The sequence below is a fragment of the Hypanus sabinus genome, chromosome 2 (assembly GCF_030144855.1).
Source record: "Hypanus sabinus isolate sHypSab1 chromosome 2, sHypSab1.hap1, whole genome shotgun sequence".
Taxonomy (NCBI): Eukaryota; Metazoa; Chordata; class Chondrichthyes; order Myliobatiformes; family Dasyatidae; genus Hypanus; species Hypanus sabinus.
The window spans coordinates 182,345,527-182,366,753 of NC_082707.1; the positions used below are offsets into that span (position 1 = coordinate 182,345,527).

Consider the following 21,227-nt stretch of genomic DNA (forward strand, 5'->3'; position numbering starts at 1 on the left):
CCCAATGCAGACAGGAACCTGTCTTAATTCCCCAGTGCAGACAGGAATCTCTCTGAATTCCCCCAGTGCAGACAGGAATCTGTCTGAACTCCCCCAGTGCTGATAGGAATCTCTCTGAACTCCCCCAGTGCAGACAGGAATCTGTCTGAATTCCCCCAGTGCAGACAGGAATCTCTCTGAATTCCCCCAGTGTGGACAGGAATCTGTCTGAATTCCCCCAGTGCAGACAGGAATCTCTCTGAATTCCCCCAATGCAGACAGGAATCTGTCTGAATTCCCCCAGTGCAGACAGGAATCTCTCTGAATTCCCCCAATGCAGACAGGAATCTGTCTGAATTCCCCCAGTGCAAACAGGAATCTATCTGAATCCCCCCAGTGCAGACAGGAATCTGTCTGAACTCCCCCAGTGCGGACAGGAATCAGTCTGAACTCCCCCAGTGTGGACAGGAATCTGTCTGAATTCCCCCAGTGCAGACAGGAATCTCTCTGAATTCCCCCAATGCAGACAGGAATCTGTCTGAATTCCCCCAGTGCAGACAGGAATCTCTCTGAATTCCCCCAATGCAGACAGGAATCTGTCTGAATTCCCCCAGTGCAAACAGGAATCTATCTGAATCCCCCCAGTGCAGACAGGAATCTGTCTGAACTCCCCCAGTGCGGACAGGAATCAGTCTGAACTCCCCCAGTGCAGACAGGAATCTCTCTGAATTCCCCCAGTGTGGACAGGAATCTGTCTGAATTCCCCCAGTGCAGACAGGAATCTCTCTGAATTCCCCCAATGCAGACAGGAATCTCTCTGAACTCCCCCAGTGCAGACAGGAATCTCTCTGAACTCCCCCAGTGCAGACAGGAATCTGTCTGAACTCCCCCAGTGCAGATAGGAATCTCTCTGAACTCCCCCAGTGCAGACAGGAATCTGTCTGAATTCCCCCAATGCAGATAGGAATCTCTCTGAACTCCCCCAGTGCAGACAGGAATCTCTCTGAACTCCCCCAGTGCAGACAGGAATCTCTCTGAACTCCCCCAGTGCAGACAGGAATCTGTCTGAATTCCCCCAATGCAGATAGGAATCTCTCTGAACTCCCCCAGTGCAGACATATGCAGACATATACAAGACATAACAGATGCAGGAATCTGGAGCACCAAGAGGAACTTGGCAGGTCAGGCTGTTGGGGGGGGGGGGGAGGAATTGTCAATGTTTCAAGCCATAACTTTGGAACAGAATAATCTTGCGGCAGGTACAAGCAACGTCGACAGGAGATGCTCACAAATAATTCCTTTAAAGCCTCCAACACTTTATAATCACTTTATAATTGCTCTATTGTATTTATTGTTTTATAATAATGAATAAACATTACAAATAATATTCAGCATCGTGTACATAATTTGTTCTTATATTTGTTCAGTGTTTAATCTGTTCAATGCACACTGTCTTTATTCCCAGCGTTGGGGAATCAAAAACTAGAGGACACAGGTCTAAGGGAAGAGTTTTAATAGGAAATTGAGGGGAACATTTTGGAGTCATAAAGTCATAGAGGAGTATAGCACATAACCATGCCCTTCATCTCATCTAGTCTGTGCCAAACTGTTGTTCTGCCTACTCCCATGCTCTGCACTGTGACCACAGCCCTCCATAACCCCCACCATCCATGTACCTATCCAAATTTCTCTTAAACGTTGAAATTGAGCTCACATGCACCACTTGTGCTGGCACTCACATGACCCTCTGAGTGAAGAAGTTTTCCTTCATGTTCCCCTTAAACTTTTCACCTTTCACCCTTCACCCATGACCTCTAGTTGTAGTCCCACCCAACCCCAGTGGAAAAAGCCTGCTTGCATTTATCCTATCTATACCCCTAATTACTCACCACTTCTTTTAAAAGGACCTTCTTCTGACATTCCCCCCACTATACTTTCCTACAATCACCATAAAACTATGTACCCTGGCATTTGCCATTCCTGCCCTATGTATGTCTCTCATCATCTTGTACACCTCTATCTAGTCACTTCTAAAATTCCTTTGCTCCAAAGAAAAAAGCCCTTGCTTGCTCAACCTATCCTCATAAGACATGGTCTCCAATCCAGGATGGTCATGCACTTTGGTAGTAGAAATAAATGTGCAAGCTATTTTCTAAATGAGAAGAAAATCCAAAAATCTGAGATGCAAAGGGACTTGGGAGTCCTTGTGCAGAACACTCCAAAGGTTAACTTGCAGGTTGAGTCGGTGGTGAGGAAGGCAAATGCAATGTTAGCATTCATTTCAAGAGGTCTAGAATACGAGAGTTGTGATGTGATGCTGAGGCTTTCTGAGGAACTGTTGAGGCCTCACCTTGAGTATTGTGAACAGTTTTGGGCTCCTCATCTAAGAAAAGATGTGCTGGCATAGGTGAGGGTTCAGAGGAGGTTCACAAGGATGATTCCGGAAATGATCATATGAGGGACATTTGATAGTCCAGGGCCTGTACTCACTGGAATTCAGGAGAATGATGGGGGATCTCATTGAAACCTTTTGAATTTTGAAAAGTCTAAGCAGAGTAGATGTGAAAAGGATGTTTCCCATGGTGGGGGAGCCTAGGACAAGAGGGCACAGCCTCGGGATGGGGGGGGGGGCATCCATTTAAAACAGCGATGCAGAGAAATCTCTTTAGCCAGGTGGTGGTGAATTTGTGGAATTTGTTACCACAGGCAGCTGTGGAGGCCAGGTCAAGTCAGAGCTCGATAGGTTCTTGATTGGACACAGTATCAAAGGTTACAGAGAGAAGGTCAGGGAGTGGGGTTGAGGAGAGGAAAAAAGGATGGGCCAAATGGCTTAATTCTGCACCTATGTCTTACGGTCTTCTGGTCTAAATTTCCTGTGCATGGTTGGCTGGCGGAATTTAACTGAGACAAGTGCCAAGTGATAAATTTTGGGACGTTTTACCCAGCCGGCATTTGCAGAGTGATTGGCAGGTCCCTGGAGAGTGAGAGTAGTGAGGTCTTGGGGCACAAGTTCATACTTCTCTGAAATCGGTGCCACAGTTAGATTCAGTGTAGGGGTTGGAACATTACGTTACAGCTGCCGGTAAGATTCTGGTAACGCGGCAACGTACTTGGTTGCAGCAGTCTCCCTGGGTCCAACCAAAGGTGTAATTGTTTGTTCCTTTACCTATTTTTAAGATTATTGATATTAAGAACGTCAAGTACCACTGATCTACCCCACTAACGAGTTGCTCGATAGCAGCGGAGCTGGACTTGTGGTGCGCTGTGTTGCCGTTTGCATCAGAGGCGGTGCGGGATAAAGCAAATGTTCCAGGTGATTGCCTTGCACATTAATTTTGCGATTGCAAGGCCCACTTGGACATCTGTAATGTAGAATACTGCAAGTCCGGTTCACTGGCGAGACCAATGGCAAGGGAGCTGCGTGGCCTCGGTTGTTGTGCGGAGTAGGACCTCATCACCTGTTGCAGCCTCCGAGGGGCGAGGACGCAAGTCCTAGCTAGGTTGGGGCCTTGCCCCTCCCACCGGGGCTGCTCGCTAGTGTTCGTTCAGTGGAAGATGAGCCTGATTACATCTGTCGGCGGCTGCGCTGGCGCACAATGAGAAACGCTGTATGCTTATTCTTGCAAAAACATAGATCCAGGATAACATCCCATGCACCATCAATGACACTCAGGGACCGGGGACCTGGACCGTCGGCGTTGTCCTTCACTGTGAGTGTGGATTCTCTGTGGACCGCTGAGAACTGCTTGTTCGTGCTGACAACACCCATACCCCGTCAATTTACAGGACCAACCAATCACTCGGGGACTCGGGCTGGATTATACTTTTTCTGTGTGACTGTATGCCTTGTGTGCTATGTGTTGCTGTGTGTGCCTGTTGCCCTGGAGAACACTGTTTCACTCGGATGTATTCATGCATGGTTGAACGACAATTAAACCAGGGCGATCTTGCTTAAATGGAAGGAGGTTCCTCCCCCCACACATGCTCAATGGTTATGTGATGTTGTGTCATGTTTAAATCGAGAGAAGATTCATTGTTCGATTTCTGATTCTAACCAAGATTTTCAAACGTTATGGGGACGCTTTCTGAACTATTTCAAAAGTCTTTGAATTGTTATTAAAATATATGTAACACTTACCCAACAGGCTGGTATATGTCCAGGGGAAAAGGAGATCCAGCCACACACCAATCCCACCTCCCGTACATGCAGGTGCTGTGAGAATCGAGTTTATGCCTCGCGCCCGGCCACAGTATCAAACCCATAACAAATACCATCATGAAATACACTTTAAAGAGTTTACTAAAATTAAAAGAGTATTAGGCAATACAATATATATGCAAGGGAAAAAAACAAAAAGGCGCCAACTTATCAAAGTTCAGTCAGTTTAGTGCACATCATTGGAGCTCAAACATCGAACCATTCGACCCCTCGTCGCTTGCCTCCGACCTCCACGTCTTCGCACCTAGGACCACGCCCGGTGGTCTTCCGAGCAGTGCAGCGCACGTCCACCTTCCTCGACATCTTCCTCCCGGCTCTCTACCAAAAGCCCACGAAAAACCCCTCCCCCAAGTTCCCAGCCTCACAAGACAAAATAATATTCCCCATTGGTTAACAAATGAATACAATTGCCATATCAACAAGTATAAAGCAAAACAACTGTGAGAGAAACACTTATCAGACAAAGAAGCATTCCTACTCTTAACAAACCAAAAAATCCATTTTGAGTAACATACACAGGACATTGTACATATAGATCTGGGCTATTATTATAAAACACTATATGGTAAAGTACTCTTTTCTTTTTCTCTTGTTTTTTTCCCAACCAGTTTGGTCTTGGTAGGGCATGTAGATTTTTTTAATAATATAAATAACCATTTTCGTGTATTTCATCATTCAATTCATTTCATTTGATTGATCATCAATATGGACTACTGTGAATGTATCAGTGTGATTTATATATAGTGCATTTTGTGCTATCTTATTCTGATTTATAATAAGTATCCTTATGAACTCTGTACTTGTGTATATGAAATTTGATAAAAATATTGGAAAAAGAAAAGAAAGAAAAGACAATTAAACTGACTGTATGATGTTCTGCAGTCTAATTATATGAACTATATGTGCCTTGTGCTGTGTGTGACTGCTGGTACTGTGTCTTGCAGCTTGGCCCCAGAGGAGAGCACATTCATCTGGCTGGATGGTTGAAGGTCAATTAAAGTTGAACTTACAGTTGTACATGCCACTGGTTAGGTCACATTTGGAGTACTGTGTACAGTTCTGGCCACAACGAAAGAGGAAAGATGTGATGAAGGTTAAAGATCAGCTTTATTTGTCATACATACATCACGATACTTTACAGCAGCCACTTGTTAGATCGAGGTCTGAATCCTGCCGCACTCAGGAGGGAGTGAGCGCGTCCTCACCACGCACGACCGCGTCCACATCCACTGCTCTACCCTCATCAGTTTGTTTTGTCATTCTGTTATTGTGTTACCTTGTAAAGATGAAGTTAGAGATGAGCTTTATCTGCCGAGAGTACATTGAAACATCGAAACATACAGTGAAATACATCATTTGCATTAATGACAATCTGAAGATGTGCAGTGTCGTCATAGCTTGCCACAACCTACTAACCTTAACCGGTATGTAGTTGGAATACGGGAAGAGACCAGAGCACCCGAAGGAAACCCACATGGTCATAGGGAGAACGTACAAACTTCTTAGAGACAGTGGCGGGAGTTGAGCCCCGATCCTAAGGCTGGCACTGTGAGACGGTGCAGAAAGGATTCACAGTAACGTTGCGGTGACAGGAGGACAGGAGCTAAAGGGAGAGGTTGGACAACCTGGGTTCTTTTCTCTGGAGTGAGGAGAGATCCGATAGAGATTTATAAAATTATGAGAGGCATGGATCGAGAAGGCAGTCAAAGTCTTTTCCCCAGGATGAAGATGTCAAATACCAGAGGGTATCGTTTTAATGTGAGAGGGTAAATTTTAAAGGAGATATATGGAGCAATATTTTATTTAGACAGGGAGGTATGTGCCTGGAACACACAGCCAAGGATGGTGATGGAAGCTGATATGAGGACAATTTTTAAAAGAAACATGAGCAGGCAGGGAATGGGGGCACGTGAACAATGTGCAGGCTAAGGGATTAGCTTAGATTGGTATCATAGCTGGCATAGGCATAGTGGGTCAAGGGTGCTGATTTTTCTATTTATTTTTAATTTATTTCTTAATGGAGCATAGTGTTTTTATGTTCTGCTTGCACAAAACAACAAACTGCTTGACATACGAAGTGATAATAAACCTGATTCTGTACAGTTCTATGTTCTGTGCTCTATCGCCTACATAAAGTGAGAGGGGAAAGGTTTAGGGTGACCTCAGAGGCAAGTTATTCACACAGAGGGTGGTGGTTATAAGACCATAAGACCAAAAGAAATAGGAGCAGAATTAGGCCATTCTGCCATTAAGTCTTTTCCACAATTCCATATGGAATGTACTGCCAGAGGAAGTGGTAGCCGCAGATAAAATTACAATATTTAAAGCTCACTTGAACAGGTACAGTACATGGATGGGAAAGATATTGGCCAAACACAGGCATATGGGACCGGTTTTGATTGGCATCTTGGTTGACATGGATGAATTGGGCTGAAAGGCTGATTTCCATGCTGGTCACTGTAATTTACTTGTCTAGCGTAGGTGTATGGTGGAATCTTAGCAGGAGGTGATGGGAATATGGGAGAGAACAAATTTCAAACTCTGAATGATTTATTTCTTTTTTATAGTAACTAACCTCCATTGTGGCTGTTCTGTTGCTGGTTTGACATAGGATCATGGACATCTATTGCATATTTTGGCCACATTGCTGTTTCATAGCAAACCACCAAAAATTACAACGAGAGTAAATCTGCAGATGCTGGAAATCCGAGTAACACACACAAAATGCTGGAGGAACTCAGCAGGCCAGGCAGCATCTGTGGAAGAGAGTACAGTCAACATTTTGGGCTGAGGGACCTGATGAAGAGTCTTGGTCCGAAACATTGACTGTTTACCCTTTTCCATAGATGCTGCCTGACCTGCTGAGTCCCTCCAGCATAAACTATTCTAGTCTTACAATATGATAGAATCTTGACCTCACAATCTACCTCGTTATCACACTTGTTATGACTTTGCAACTACCTGCATTGAACTTTCTCTGTTTCTATTACATTTTGTAGGAAGGATGTGGAAGCTTTAGAGAGAGAACAGAGGAGATTTACCAGGATGCTGCCTGATTAGAGAGAACATCTGAATAGGAAAGGATAAGTGAGCTAGGACTTTTCTCTTTTTGGAGGACGAGAGGTGTCTTGATAGAGACATACAAGATAATAAGAGAAACAGAAAGAGTGGTCATAAAACCATGAGTTATAGCAGCAGAATTAGGCCATTTAGCCCATCGAGTCTGCTCCACCATTTTATCATGGCTGATCCAGTTTTCCTCTCAGCCCCAATCTCCTGCCTTTTCCCCGTATCTCTTTATGCCCTGACTAATCAAGAACCCATCAACCTCTGCATTAAATATACCCATTGACTTGGCCTCCACAGCTGTCTGTGGCAATGAATTCCTTAGGTTCATCACAGATTCACCGAAGAAATTCCTCCTCATCTCCATTCTAAAGGGACGTCCCTCTATTCTGAGGCTGTGTCCTCTGGTCTTAGACTCCCCCACCATAGGTATCACCCTCTCCAAATCTACACTTTTGAGGCCTTTCAACATTTGATAGGTTTCAATGAGATCCCCCTCATTCTTCTGAGTACACGTCCAAAGCCATCAAATTCTCCTTTCAACCCCAGAATCATTTTTTGCAAACTTAATTTGAACTCTCTCCAATGCATCTTTTCTTAGATAAATGTCCCAAAACTGTTCACAATACTCCAAGAGGACTCACTAGTGTTTTATAAAGCCTCAGCATTACATTCTAGTCATTCTGAAATGATTGCTAACATCACATTTGCCTTCCCTCACCCCGGACTCAGCCTGCAATTTAACCCTTGGGGAATCCTGCTCAAGGACTCCCAAGTCCCTTTGCACCTCAAATTTTTGAACTGTAATTTTTTAAGTTTAATTATCATTCAACATTAACAGATACAATGAAGGAAATAGTGTTGCTCTGGTGCCAAGGTGCAAAACATTCAGAATAGCAGTCTGTAGCAGTAGGCAAGCTGTGCATTGAGGTCCGGTCCTCTCCACAACCAGGGCTACAGAGCTTCCATGTCGTTTCTCGTGCCACTAGTTAAGGGTAACAGGCCTGTGGCAACTGTGCGTCCTCAATACTACTTGTCCCTCCATTTATCATCGTATCATCAACAAACTTGTATACAAAGCCATCAATTCCCTGACCCAAATCATTGACGTATAACATGAAAAGAAGCAGTCCCAACAAAGACCCCCGTGAAACACCACTAGTCACCAGCAACCAACCAGAAAAGGCTCCCTTTATTCCGAATCTTTGGCTCCTGACAATCAGCCAATGCTCTTTCCCAGCTAGTGTCTTTCCTGTCATAACTGGGCTCATATGTGGCACCTTGACAGAGACCTTCTGAAGATCCAAGTACACACCATCCACCAACTTTACTTTAACTATACTGTTTGCTGTTTCTTCAAAAAATTCCAACAGAGTTATAAGGCAATATTTTTCCTTAAGGAAACCAAGCTGCCTTTGACATATTTTATCATGTGACTCCCAGTACCCCGTGAGCCTCTCTCCCTTCGAGACGAGTGGAATGACATTTGCAATTTTCCAGTCCTCTGAAACATGCCAGAATCCGCTGATCATTACTATTGTTTCCACATTGGCTTCAGCCACCTCCGTCAGGACCCTGGGGGTGAAGACCATCCGGTCCAAGTGACTTTTCTACCTTCAGACCCTTCAGTCTCTCAAACACCTTCTTCCTAGTAATGGCAAGTTCACTCACTTCTGCCCCATGACATTCTTGAACTTCTGACGTACTGTTGGTGTCTTTCACAATGAAGGCTGATGCACAATACTTATTCCCTTTGTCCACCATTTCCTTGACCCCCATTATTACTGCCCCAGCAACAGTTTCCAGCAGATGATATCTAGTCTCACTTCTCTTTGTCTCTTGAGATATCTGAAGAAACTTTTTCTATCCCTTCCAATATTTTTGGCTAGTTTACCTTTGCATTCCGTCTTTTCCTTCCTTATGACTTTTTTAGTTGCCTTCTGTTGGTTTTTAAAAGCCTCCTAATCCTCAAACTTCCCACTAAATTTTGCTCTATTATGTTCTCTCATTTTGGCTTTTATATTGGTTTTAACTTCCCTTGTCAACCACAGTTGCATCATTCTGCTTTCAGAATACTTCCTCTTTGGGATGTATCTATCCTACACCTTCCAAAATGCTCCCATAAATTCCAACCATTGCTGCTCTGACATCATCCCTGTTCGTGTTCTCTTCCAATCAATTTTGGCTATTTCCTCTCTCATGCCTCTGTAATTCCCTTTATTCCACTGTAATACTCATACATCTGACTTTAGCTGCCCCTTATCAAACTGAAGGGTGAATTCTATCAACTTATGATCACCTCTCCTCAGGGTTCCCTTACCTTAAGCTCTCTAATCAATTCCGGTTCTTTGCTAATAGTGTTCATGCAACATTTTGCCTCCCTGTTACTCTGCAACTCATCCCAATGACAACAATTTTGCTCGATCTTCTGCCTATCCTTCCTGACAGTCTCACTGTACACTGTCTCTGCTTGTATACCAAATGCCCCATCCTCAGCCCCATCACTCCTGACAGTCTCACTGTCTCTGCTTGTATACCAACTGCCCCATACTCAGCCCCATCTCTCCGGTTCCCATTCCCCTGCCAAATTAGTTAAAACCATCTGCAATAGCTCTCGCAAACCTGCCCGCAAGGATATTGGTCCCACCCGGGTTCAGATATAACCTGTCCTTTTTGTACAGGTCATACCTTCCCCAGAAGAGATCCCAATGATCCAGAAATCTGAAACTCTGCCCCTGCCCCAGTTCCTCAGCCATGCATCCATCTGCCAAATCATCCTATTCATACCCTCAATGGCGCATGGCACAGGCAGCATTCAGGACATTACTACCCTGAAGGTCCTGCTTTTCAGCTTTCTACCGAGCTCCTTAAATTCTCTAAAAGGACCGCCTCCTTTTTCCTACCTATGCCATTGGTGCCAGTACGAAACAAGACTTCTGACTGCCCACCCTCTGCCTTTCGAATGCCATGGACCCGATCCGAGACATCTCTGCCCCTGGCACCTTGGAGGCAACATACCATCCAGGTGTCCACAGAATCTCATGTCAGGGAATCCCCTATCTCTACTGCAGTCCTCTTCATCTTTCCTCTCTTCTCAACCACAGCACCAGACTCAGTGCCAGTCACTGCAGCTCCCCCGGTAAGTAATTCCCCCAACAATATACCAAGCCATATGCTTATTATTAAGGGGATTGACCCCGGGGTACTCTGCACTGGCTCTCCATGTTGTTTCCCTCCCCTGACAGTCACCCAGGTCCTGTCAGTACCTCCAGTTGAACTGTCTTTTTGTGCTTTTTCCCCCAGTCGTTAGTCTGTGGTTTTGTGTTGCCATGTGCTCTTGTTTGTTTTCATGCCCCATGTGCTCCTGCTCTACCCCGGCCCCTGTATTGCTGAGTACTCTGTGTCTTGTCTGCTTCTCATTATTACCTGTATTGCTGCCACTCGTGTCACATTGTGATCCACCTGCCTCTCTGTTTATTGCTCAGTGTATTTCAGTCCTGTGGTTCACTTGCTTGTTGCCAGATTGTGCCAGTGAATTTTCCTGAGCCTTTCTGGTATGTATTTGTATCTGTACTCTGAATAGCGACTCTGCCCGTTTCCTGATTCTGGTTTTCAGATTTCCCTGGATGTTTTGATCTCTGCCTGAACTTTGACACTGACTTAGTTTGCACCTTGGAATTTGTAACTCAATTAATATCACAGTACTGGGTCTGAGACTGGATCCCTGCACCAGCGTCCTGACAGGTCCCTACCTTATTTTTATTTGCCTTTTCTGATGAATAGTTTTTTGATTAGGCCACTGAAAAATGCTGAAAGCCTGTGAATGCTCCTTTTTAAAATCTCACTCTTGGACTTGTGATTTGTCTCTTCTGTCATTCCCAATTTGAATGGGCTGTTGAGAAAATGGCGAGAGCCCGTGAAAGCTCCTTTTCTTTTGGAAATCTCTCTTGTGGATCTGTGAGTTGCCTGTTCTCTCCCTTCTGATTCGATTGGGCCGTCAGTCTCGTTATTGGTACTGCACGAAGGTTCAGGATTCAGAATCACTGAGATTTGTTGCTTTGTGGTAACAGTAGGGTAAGACATTAAAAATTACTATAAGTTACAATAAAATGGAACAAATCACACAAAAGAGGAATAGAGAGAGATTGTTCAAAGGTTCACGGATAGGTCAGAAATCAAATGGCAGAGGGGAAGAACCTATGCCAACAATGTTGAGTGGGTCTTCAGGCTCCTGTGGGTCCTCTCTGATGGGAATAATAAGAGCACAGGTCCTGGATGGTGAGGGTCCTTAATGATGGATGCTGCCTGTGGAAGTTGTCCTTGGTGGTGGGGAGAGTTGTACATGTGATGGAGCTGGCCCCAGCAGCCTCTTGCCATCCTGGTGTTACAGTGAAAAGCTTCTCTCGCATACTCTTCAGGCAGATCAAACCATCATATAGTATAAAACACTAACAATGCAAAATAAAGTATAACAGCTGCAGCGAGTGCAGTGCAGGTGGACAATAAGGTGCAAGATCTTAACAAGGAAGATGCTTTGGTCCAGAGTCAACCTTGTATGAGAGGTCCAGAGGGAAATGTACAGTTGCTGTTTCAGGCTGAGAACTTTCATTGGGGCTGGGGCATCATTTTGCATTTTGTTTCCTTTGTAGTGCCTCAGTATAATTTTGTATGGTATGATTATATGGATGACATGTAAAGAAAAAATGTTCACTGTTCCTTGGTACAAATGATAATAATAAGCCAATTACTTGTTACCAAGATTAATGGCAGCAGAAACTGAAATCTTGTTTACCAAACTTTGGCAGAACAAAACTGAGGCTCATTAATATAAAGAAATCACTAATAAATCCAGGAGAAACGTCTTTACTTTGGAATGCAAGATTGAAGAATAAAACTACAGGTGCTGAAATAAATGCAAACAATGCTGGAAACACTCAGCAGGTCAGGCAGCACCTATGGAGGGGGTTGGTGAGCTGTTAGGTGAAATATACTTTGTCACAAAAGTGGGGGAAAAACAGAAGAGTGATGAATTTTCAGAGCAGAGAAATGGGATGGGTAAAGTGAATGAAGTATCTCTGACAGGACAAGACCAGATGTCCAAAACCAGCAGCAGAGGCTCAGACTAAGCATATTTGACTATTTTCACTGTGGGATGTGTCCAACAGGCCAGATTGTACAAAAAGGTCTTGTCCATGCCATCTTCTCAGAAGTACCATCAGGCAGAAGGTACAATCGCCTGAAATCTCACACCACCTGGTTAAGAATAGCTATTTTCCTTCAACCACTCAGTTCTTGAACCAAGCAGCACAACCTCAATCATTACCGGAGCACAGCAACACTATGAGCACTTTGATTACAGTTGACTACCTCTGACATCCATCCCATACTTTCCCACAATCAATTATGCCCCTCAGTTTAGCCCTTTCCACCCAGGGAAAATGTCTCTGGCTGTCAAATCTATCCATGACTTTATCATCTCTACACCTCTATCAAACCACCACTCATCTTCCTTCACTCCAAAGAGAAAAGCCCCAGCTTGTTCCATCTATCCTCATAAGACATGCTCTCTAATCCAGGCAGCATCCTGATAAATCTCCTCTGCTCCCTCTCTAAAGCTTCCACATCCTTCCTATAATGATGGAATCAGAGCATAACACAATATTCCAAGTGTGGTCTAACCAGAGTTTTGTCGGGTTGCTAACTTAGCTCACAGCTCTTGAAATCACTCCCCAGACTAATGAAGGCCAATACACCATAAGCCTCCTTAATCTCCCTCTCAACTTGCACAGTAACTTTCAGGGATCTATGAACTTGGACCCTAAGATCCTCCACACTGCTAAGAATCCTGCCATTCACCCTGTATTCTGCCCTCGAGTTTAACCTTCCAAAGAGAATCACTCCACACTTTTCCACATTGAGCAACAAGATTTCCACACTAGCAGAATCTCCTGTGTCCTTCTGTGCAATTTCTGCTTTTCTTGTGGAAGCTCCATATCCGACGTCCCGAGCTTGTGTGCTCTGAGTCTTTCATTGCACCTGTGCAGACATGGACATGTAACAACAAACTCAACTTAGACCTGGTTGTGGAGCTTGTTCACCAACTGAATAAACAAAGATTATCTTTTATTTGTCACACATACATCGAAACAGAGTGAAATGAGTCATTTTTTGTGTCAAATCAAATCAGCAAGGATTCTGCTCAATAGCCTGCAGGTGTCACCACGCTTACAACACCAACATAGCATATCCACAACTCACTAACCCTAACCATACATATCTGGAATGTGGGAGGAAACCCACACGGTCAGTGGCAGGAACTGAACCCTGATATTCTACAGCTAGTGCTGTAAGGTGTGGCACTTACTTCTATGCTACCGAACCCTGCATAATGAATCCAAATGGAAGTGCAATGAGGTCAGGCAGTAAGTAATGGAGGAATATTCTTCTGGGTGACTGATGATTGGTGTTAGATGTCTGAGGGTGCTAATTGTTAGTCAGTTGAGGAAGTACGTATAGCAAAACACCGACACCCTGCAGGTTGATCAGATCATCTACACCTACCAAATATTGAAAGGCCTAGATACATTGGACATGGAGAGAATGCTCCTGCTAGTGGGAGTCTAGGACCTGAGTTTAATTAGCTTGGCACAACATCATGATCTTTAGACCACTGTCCTGTGTTCTAAAGATTAAAAGTAAAGATTATTTTCATATGCCCTCAACTTACTAATTCTAAACCAAACATCTTTGGACTGTGGGAGGAAACTGGAACACCCAGAGGAAACCAGAGAAAGTGTAAAGTTAGGTAAGGGAGAAATACAAAGAGATCTAGGAATCCTTGTTCATCAGTCACTGAAGGTGAATGAGCAAGTGCAGCAGGCAGTGAAGAAGGCTAATGGAATGTTGGCCTTTATTACAAAGGGAATTGAGTACAAGAGCAAGGAAATCCTCTTGCATTTGTACAGGGCCCTGGTGAAACCACACCTGGAGTATTGTGTACAGTTTTGGTCTCCAGGGTTAAGGAAGGACATTCTGGCTGCAGAGGAAGTGCAGCGTAGATTCACAAGGTTAATTCCTGGGATGTCCGGACTGTCTTATGCAGAGAGGTTAAAGAGACTGGGCTTGTACACGCTGGAATTAAGGAGATTGAGGGGGGATCTGATTGCAACATATAAGATTATTAAGGGATTGGACAAGATAGAGGCAGGAAATATGTTCCAGATGCTGGAACCAGAGGACATGGTTTGAGAATAAGGGGTAGGTATTTTGGACAGAGTTAAGGAAAAACATCTTCTCCCAGAGAGTTGTGGGGGTGTGGAATGCACTGCCTCGGAAGACGGTGGAGGCCAATTCTCTGGATGCTTTCAAGAAGGAGCTAGATAGGTATCTTATGGATAGGGGAATCAAGGGATATGGGGACAAGGCAGGAACCGGGTATTGATAGTAGATGATCAGCCATGATCTCAAAATGGCGGTGCAGGCTCGAAGGGCCGAATGGTCTACTTCTGCACCTATTGTCTATTGTGTATTGAAACCCACGTCGTCACTGATCTGTGAGTGAAATTACTTAAAATACTTGGAAGTAGCATATTGACTGGATATGGTAGTGAGAATGTTGACTGTGTTTGCATAATGTGTTACGAGTGGTCTGGAGGAAGTTTTCTGTTGTGGAGTCCATATCACCTTCCTGGTAACTTTCAAGGATTACTTGGATTGGCATCATGGCTGGCACAGACAGGCCTGCTCGTGATATGTACTGTTCTATGGTTCAATTAGTTATCAACAGCTAAACTCAAATTTCTTGCTGCCCGTATATTTTTTTAAAAAACTTATAGAAGAGATTCTATAGAAGTTGGAAATCCAGAGCAACACACACAAATGGTGGAGGAACTCAGGAGGTCAGGCAGCATCTGTGGAGAAGCTGAGACCCTTCAACCCTCATGATGGGTCTTGGTCTGAAATGTTCAAAGTAAATTGATTATCAAAATACATATATGTCACCATATACAACCCTAAGGTTCACTTTCTTGTGGGCATACTCGTTAAATCCAATAACTATAATAGAATCAGTGAAAGAACACACCAGCAGGGTGAAAACCAGTGTGCAAAGGACCAGACATTGTGCAAATACAAAGAGAGAGAGAGAAGAAAGTAAAAATAATATTAAATAAGCAATAAATATTGAGAACATGAGATGAAGAGTGCTTGGAAGGGACTCCATTGGTTGTGGGAGCAGTTCAGTGATGAGAGAAATGAAGTTGAGTGCAGTTATGCCCTCTGGTTCAAGAGCCTTATGGTTGATAGGTAATAACTGTTTCTTAAACTGATGTTGTGGATCCTGAGGCTCCAATACCTTCCTGATTGCAGCAGCGGGAAGAGAGCATGACCTGGGTTGGCTCTTTATTCCTCTCCATAGATAATGCCTGACCCTAGCATTTTGTGTGTGTTTCTCTGTATTGTGTTCAGTTCTTGTCACCTACCTACAAGAAAGATATCAAAAGAAGTTGAAAGATTTATAGAGAAGGTTACGAGGATGCTGCAAAACATGAGGGTTTGAGTCATAGGGGTAGGTTGGATAGGTTAGGGTTTTATTTCCTGGAGTGCAGGAGAATGTGAGGAGATTTGATGGAGGTATATAAAATTATGAGGGGTATCGATAGGGTAAATGCAAGCAGGCTTTTTCCACTGAGATTGGATGAGACTGGAACTAGAAGTCATGGGTTAAGGGTGAAAGGTGAAATATTAAGGGGAAACCAAGGGGGAGGCTTTTCACTCAGAGAGTGGTAACAGTGTAGAGTTTTAACTTTATAGGGAAGTTTGGATTAATCCATGGTTAGGTGCGCTATGGTCCAGTGTGGGGTGATGGAATTAGCAGAATAAAAGTTTGGCATGGACTAGATGGACCAAAGTGCCTGTTTCTATACTGAAGAGCTCCATAACTCTATAACTAACTGAACCTGTATAGTCTGGCAACAGCAGCTAATTTCAGGATAAACATACGTCACCTTGTCTTCTTGAGAGAGGCTGATAGCTCCCTCCTCTGGTACCGGGCACACCAGTCGAAGCTAAACACACCTCTTCCTGAAGGTCGAGATCTCTGACCGGCCCTCTAGACTGCAGCAATTCATCTGAGCTCCACACATGCTCTGGATCTAAGGTCCCAGAGATGGGTTCATTGCTGTAAGAGATTGTTTGAAAAAAAAGCACACCTTGAACCAAAGATAACGAGGAGGCCGTGGATAGTGTAGAAGTTTGTCATAGGTTACAATGGAGCACTGACAGGATGCAGAGCTGGGCTGAGAAGTGGCAGATGAAGTTCAATCAAGGAAGTGTGAAGTGATTCACTTTGGAAGGTCAAACTTGAAGACAAAGCACAGGGTTAATGGTAGGATTCTTAACACTGTAAACCTCGGGGTCCACTGTCCATAGATCCCTCAAAGTTGCTGTACAATTTGATAGGGAGTTTAAGAAGGCATATTGTCTATGTCTATTGGCCTTCATTAATCGGAGCATTGAGTTCAAGAGCTGTGAGGTAAAACTCTGATTAGACCACACTGTGAAAATCGTGCTCATTTCTGGTTATTGTTATAGTCATTGTAGGAAAGATGTGGAAGCGTTAGAGATTTACCAGGATGCTGCCTGGATTAGAGAGCATGTCTCATGAGGGAAGGTTGAGTGAGACAGGGCTTTTCTCTTTTGAGCAAAGGAGAATGTGAGGTGACTTGATAGAGGTGTACAAGATGATAAGAGGCTTAAAATCGAGTGGACACTCAGACATTTTCCCAGGGTGGAAATAACTATTATAAGGAGTTATAATTGAAGGTGATTGGAGGGAAGTGTAGGGTTTTTGCACAGAGAGTGGTAGTGTGTGGTAGTGTGTGGTAGTGTGTGGACTGAGCTGTCAGGGTGTTGAGACTCTTAGACACATGGACGATAGAAAAATGGAGGGCAATGCTTGAGGGAACAGTTGCACTGATCTTAGGGTATGTTAAAAGTTTGGCACAACATTGTGGGCTGAAGGGTCTGTACCGTGCTGTCATACTCTACGTTCTATGTTCTAACATATAAAAACAACAGAACCTGCTGGAACTCACAGTAGGTCACTGACATAGAGTAAAAGAGGTAGAACATCATGTTAAAGTTGTATAAAACTGGTTGCACTATACTTGAAGTACTGTCTGCAGTTACGTTCACTGTACTATACGAAGGATGAGATTAATTAAATTATTTATTTAGAGGCATTCCATGGTCACTGGCCCTTCCGTCTCATCCAGCCCTCGTGGCCCCATTACACCGCATGGCTTTGGAATGTGGGAGGAAACTGAAGCTCTTGGAAGAAACACACATGGTCATGGGGAGAACGTACACATTTCTTACAGATGTAACTCCCTGGGTCGCCTCAGGCTCGCTCAGCTCGTTCTCGTCTAGGGGGAGCAGCCTTCGGCCCCACCACACTGGGTAATCAGCTGGTGTGGATGTCCCCGCCTCGCCCAAAAACAGACAGTACACCATATGCGATTAAATGAGTACGATTTATAAAGGTTACTATAACTAAGTGATTAATAACGATACAGTATACATGAAGAGAAAACTAAAGAAAAGGCCAAACTTATCAAAGTCCAAACCACTTCGTGCACAGCCGTTGGAGCTCAATTACTGAAGTCTTCTGGCCACCATTCGATCCCCTCCGAACTCCTCGACTCGCAGCTCAGGACCCTCCGAACTCCTCGGACTCTCCAAACAGCTCAGGACCCTCCAAGTGGTCAACCAAGCACATCTAGCTTCATCCCCCCCCCCCCTCGGAGAATCTCCCGGCCTCGGACCCCCCTTTGGGGTCCGATCCTCGCCCAGCTTAGAGCATTGCGTCCTCTCTCTCGACCCCCTCGCGCCAATCTGCCCAATAGCCCGTCAACAAAAGCTTACAGACTCAGAAGAAAGAAGATTAATCCCCATTTGGTTTACAAAGGAATACCATTCTCGTTATCAGTAAATTAGCATTCCTGCTAGTTAACAAAAAAGAAGAAACCCTCTTTACACTCTCCCTCCACCAAATAAAAGTCATGTCCTCATGACTACTAAATAACTCGCCACCTTTCCTGCCAACACACAGTAACCCAAGCACAAACAGTGACATCTCCTCCCCACACAGTAACCCTCACGCCCTGTTCCTCAGGCGCTACTTAGGCCAACTATCTGGGAGTTCCCTAACCCTTCTGAGGCCTCCGTACCCCTTCACCTAAACCCTTCAGGCTCGGACACAACTGGGGATACCTTGGGCCCACTACCAACTCCTCTCTCAACCTCTCACTCATGCCCCACACTGCACACAGCTAAACCTCCCCGCTACACCTGACTCAATGGGAGAAGGGCCAAAGGTCTCTTCCTCAATCGAGGGAAAGTCAGCAAAAGGCAGCATGTACCACACATCCAGCACATCATCCATCGAATCTGTATTCTTCCTCATTCCTGTGATCGGTAGCTGCTGTTTGATCTTCTCCAAACGGAAACACGTGGCCTGCACTGCTCCCGCAGTCTCTTCAGTCTCCTGTTCAGTATTCACTGCACTTCTCTCCAGCTTTTTCTTCCTCATGACTTCTTCCAGATCAACTTTCAGGTTTTGCACTTCATTTGAACTGTCAATGGTCATCTTCAGGTTCCCTTCAAGCTTCCGCTTCTCTCTGCTGAGATTCGTCTGTAATTTCTTCACCTCCGCAAACTCCCCTCTCCGGGTTCTCAGTTTGCTATTACCCTCAGTCAGACAACATTCTCTCCAACTTGTAAGTCTTCCGAATGGTTCCAGATCACTTTCTCCAGTCTCTCCGTCTTCATATCAAACTTGATTCCGTAGAGACAGTCTCTCACGAGCTGCGACCTTCGCCAGCCCTGGCACGTGTCCCGAAAACACTTTAACTCGGTAGTTCTCAGCTGCTCCTGCAACGACCTCACTTCATATTCTCCTGAGGCAAATCCAAATACCAAGAGATCATCCACATACACCAAAACTCCAAATGCCTCCACATCCCCTATAGTCTTCCACCTGCCCCGCAGGAAGGTTGCAAGGGCTCCAGATATGCCCTGTGGCATCTTTTCGGACCCGAAGACTCCTAGGGAATTTATAACGGCCGTCTTCTCCTTGTCGGCCCCACTCATCGGGATCTGGCAACATCCACTCCTCAGATCCAGCACCTTAAACCACTTCACACCACTCAGACAGGCCATCGCCTCTCTGGCCCTCAGGGCCATATTCTGGTCACTGACAGTGCGCCTCTTCAACGCAATATAATCCATACACACGCTGCCTACATCTTCCACGGCTGTAGGGGCCAGTCGCCGCAACCTCTCTCTCTCCGAGGTGTCTTCAGCAGTCAACTCCCCTCCCTTGTGGTATTTCGCAGCGTCCACGAAGAGGGTCTCACCCTCAGATACTTCCCCCAGGCCGTACCACCACTGGCTCTTGTTTGAATTCGGTATCAGCCCAATGCTGCTACACACGTCCGCACAAGCAGCTCGAAACTCTGGGTGCATCGACAATGCCTCCAAACAGCGCTCACCCGCCTCCTCCGGGCAGGCTCCCAAGCGCACCAGCAGGATATTGGTTCTCTCTAGAACAGAAACGCTGCCCGTCTCAACAGGGTCCGGACACATCAGCATTAACGATTCATGAACCTCAGTCTCCTCCACATTTGCCTCTAAGAACTCCATTTTCACTGACCAACAACCGTCGTCTGGATAATCACCGGCACTGGTACTCCAAATCTCCAGTGTCCTCAATGTTGTCAAGGGTAAATGCTTCCAATAACGGTTATGAAACAAACTGTACAGCAACTTAACCGGCGCCCCGGTGCCGAGGATGGCTTTAACTTGACTTCCATCCATCCGTAACAACACCTGTGCGCATGGCCCCTCTAAACCTTCAGGGTCTGTTCCTTTCGGGAGTTCCTTGGTACATTGCTGGGAACGTGCTCCCCCAGAGACCCCAAGCCATTCCCCCACTGGGCCTCCTCTAAGTTTCCCGACACCTCTCGAATCAACGGAACAACTGATCCCCTTGGCACCACAAGCAATTTATCTGCCCCCCTAGGCAAAAAGGGATACCCTAAAAACTTCCCACCAATCTCCTGCCACGGATATGATAAGCCCCCCAGCTGCGGCATTTGACTTCCAGTCAAACCACAAGCATTTTCCCACACTTTCCCAGAACTGGCAGCGGTCACTTCGAGGTAATCGCGCCCGACAGTTCTAACAGTCACCAGCCTGTCTACTCAAACTTTCAACCCGTCCCTGTCGCTTTTCCTCAGCCAAGCACTGCCACTCACCCAATAACTGAGGGGTCCGCTCCGCCCATGCCTCCGCCCCTTTAGGGCTGGACATTATTCCAACAACCGGGCGGAGCCCACCACTGCTGAAACATCCCAACCTGTCACTCCTCACTCTCCAAACAGTACGGACAACCCATGGTCCCACCACCATTTCGTCAGCACTAGTTGGAACTCGAACAACGACCTCGAGGCTACCAACAGCAGCCACCCCACCCAACACACACGCAGTGATAACCAGAAATCACACACCCACAAAGGCACACCAGCTCTTCGCCGCAGACACAATTTAAAGAGGGTGATCACACAACTTCCACAGAAATCAATCCCGGACGAGCACCCCACAATGTAACCCCCTGGGTCGCCTCAGGCTCGCTCAGCTCGTTCTTGTCTAGGGGGAGCAGCCTTCGGCCCCACCACACTGGGTAATCAGCTGGTGTGGATGCTGTGTGATGTCCCCGCCTCGCCCAAAAACAGACAGTACACCATATGCGATTAAATGAGTACGATTTATAAAGGTTACTATAACTAAGTGATTAATAACGATACAGTATATATGAAGAGAAAACTAAAGAAAAGGCGCCAAACTTATCAAAGTCCAAACCACTTCGTGCACAGCCGTTGGAGCTCAATTACTGAAGTCTTCT

At 45.3% G+C, this 21,227-nt stretch overlaps 1 protein-coding gene across 2 annotated transcripts; it reads right to left on the reverse strand.

Annotated features, from left to right (window-relative positions):
- Positions 1–1,122: 1,122 nt before the first annotated feature.
- LOC132388539 (uncharacterized) lies at positions 1,123–20,624 on the reverse strand. Of its 2 annotated transcripts, XM_059960907.1 has the most exons (4): positions 18,685–20,624; positions 16,270–16,442; positions 6,774–6,954; positions 1,123–5,474 (listed from the first exon to the last, which is right to left on the reverse strand). In XM_059960907.1, exon 1 carries the CDS (start codon positions 20,138–20,140, stop codon positions 19,019–19,021), a length of 1,122 nt encoding a protein of 373 aa, XP_059816890.1. In that variant the 5' UTR covers positions 20,141–20,624; the 3' UTR covers positions 1,123–5,474; positions 6,774–6,954; positions 16,270–16,442; positions 18,685–19,018. The 2 variants fall into 2 exon arrangements, with proteins under 2 accessions (XP_059816890.1, XP_059816900.1); XM_059960917.1 differs by lacking the exon at positions 6,774–6,954.
- Positions 20,625–21,227: the final 603 nt, after the last annotated feature.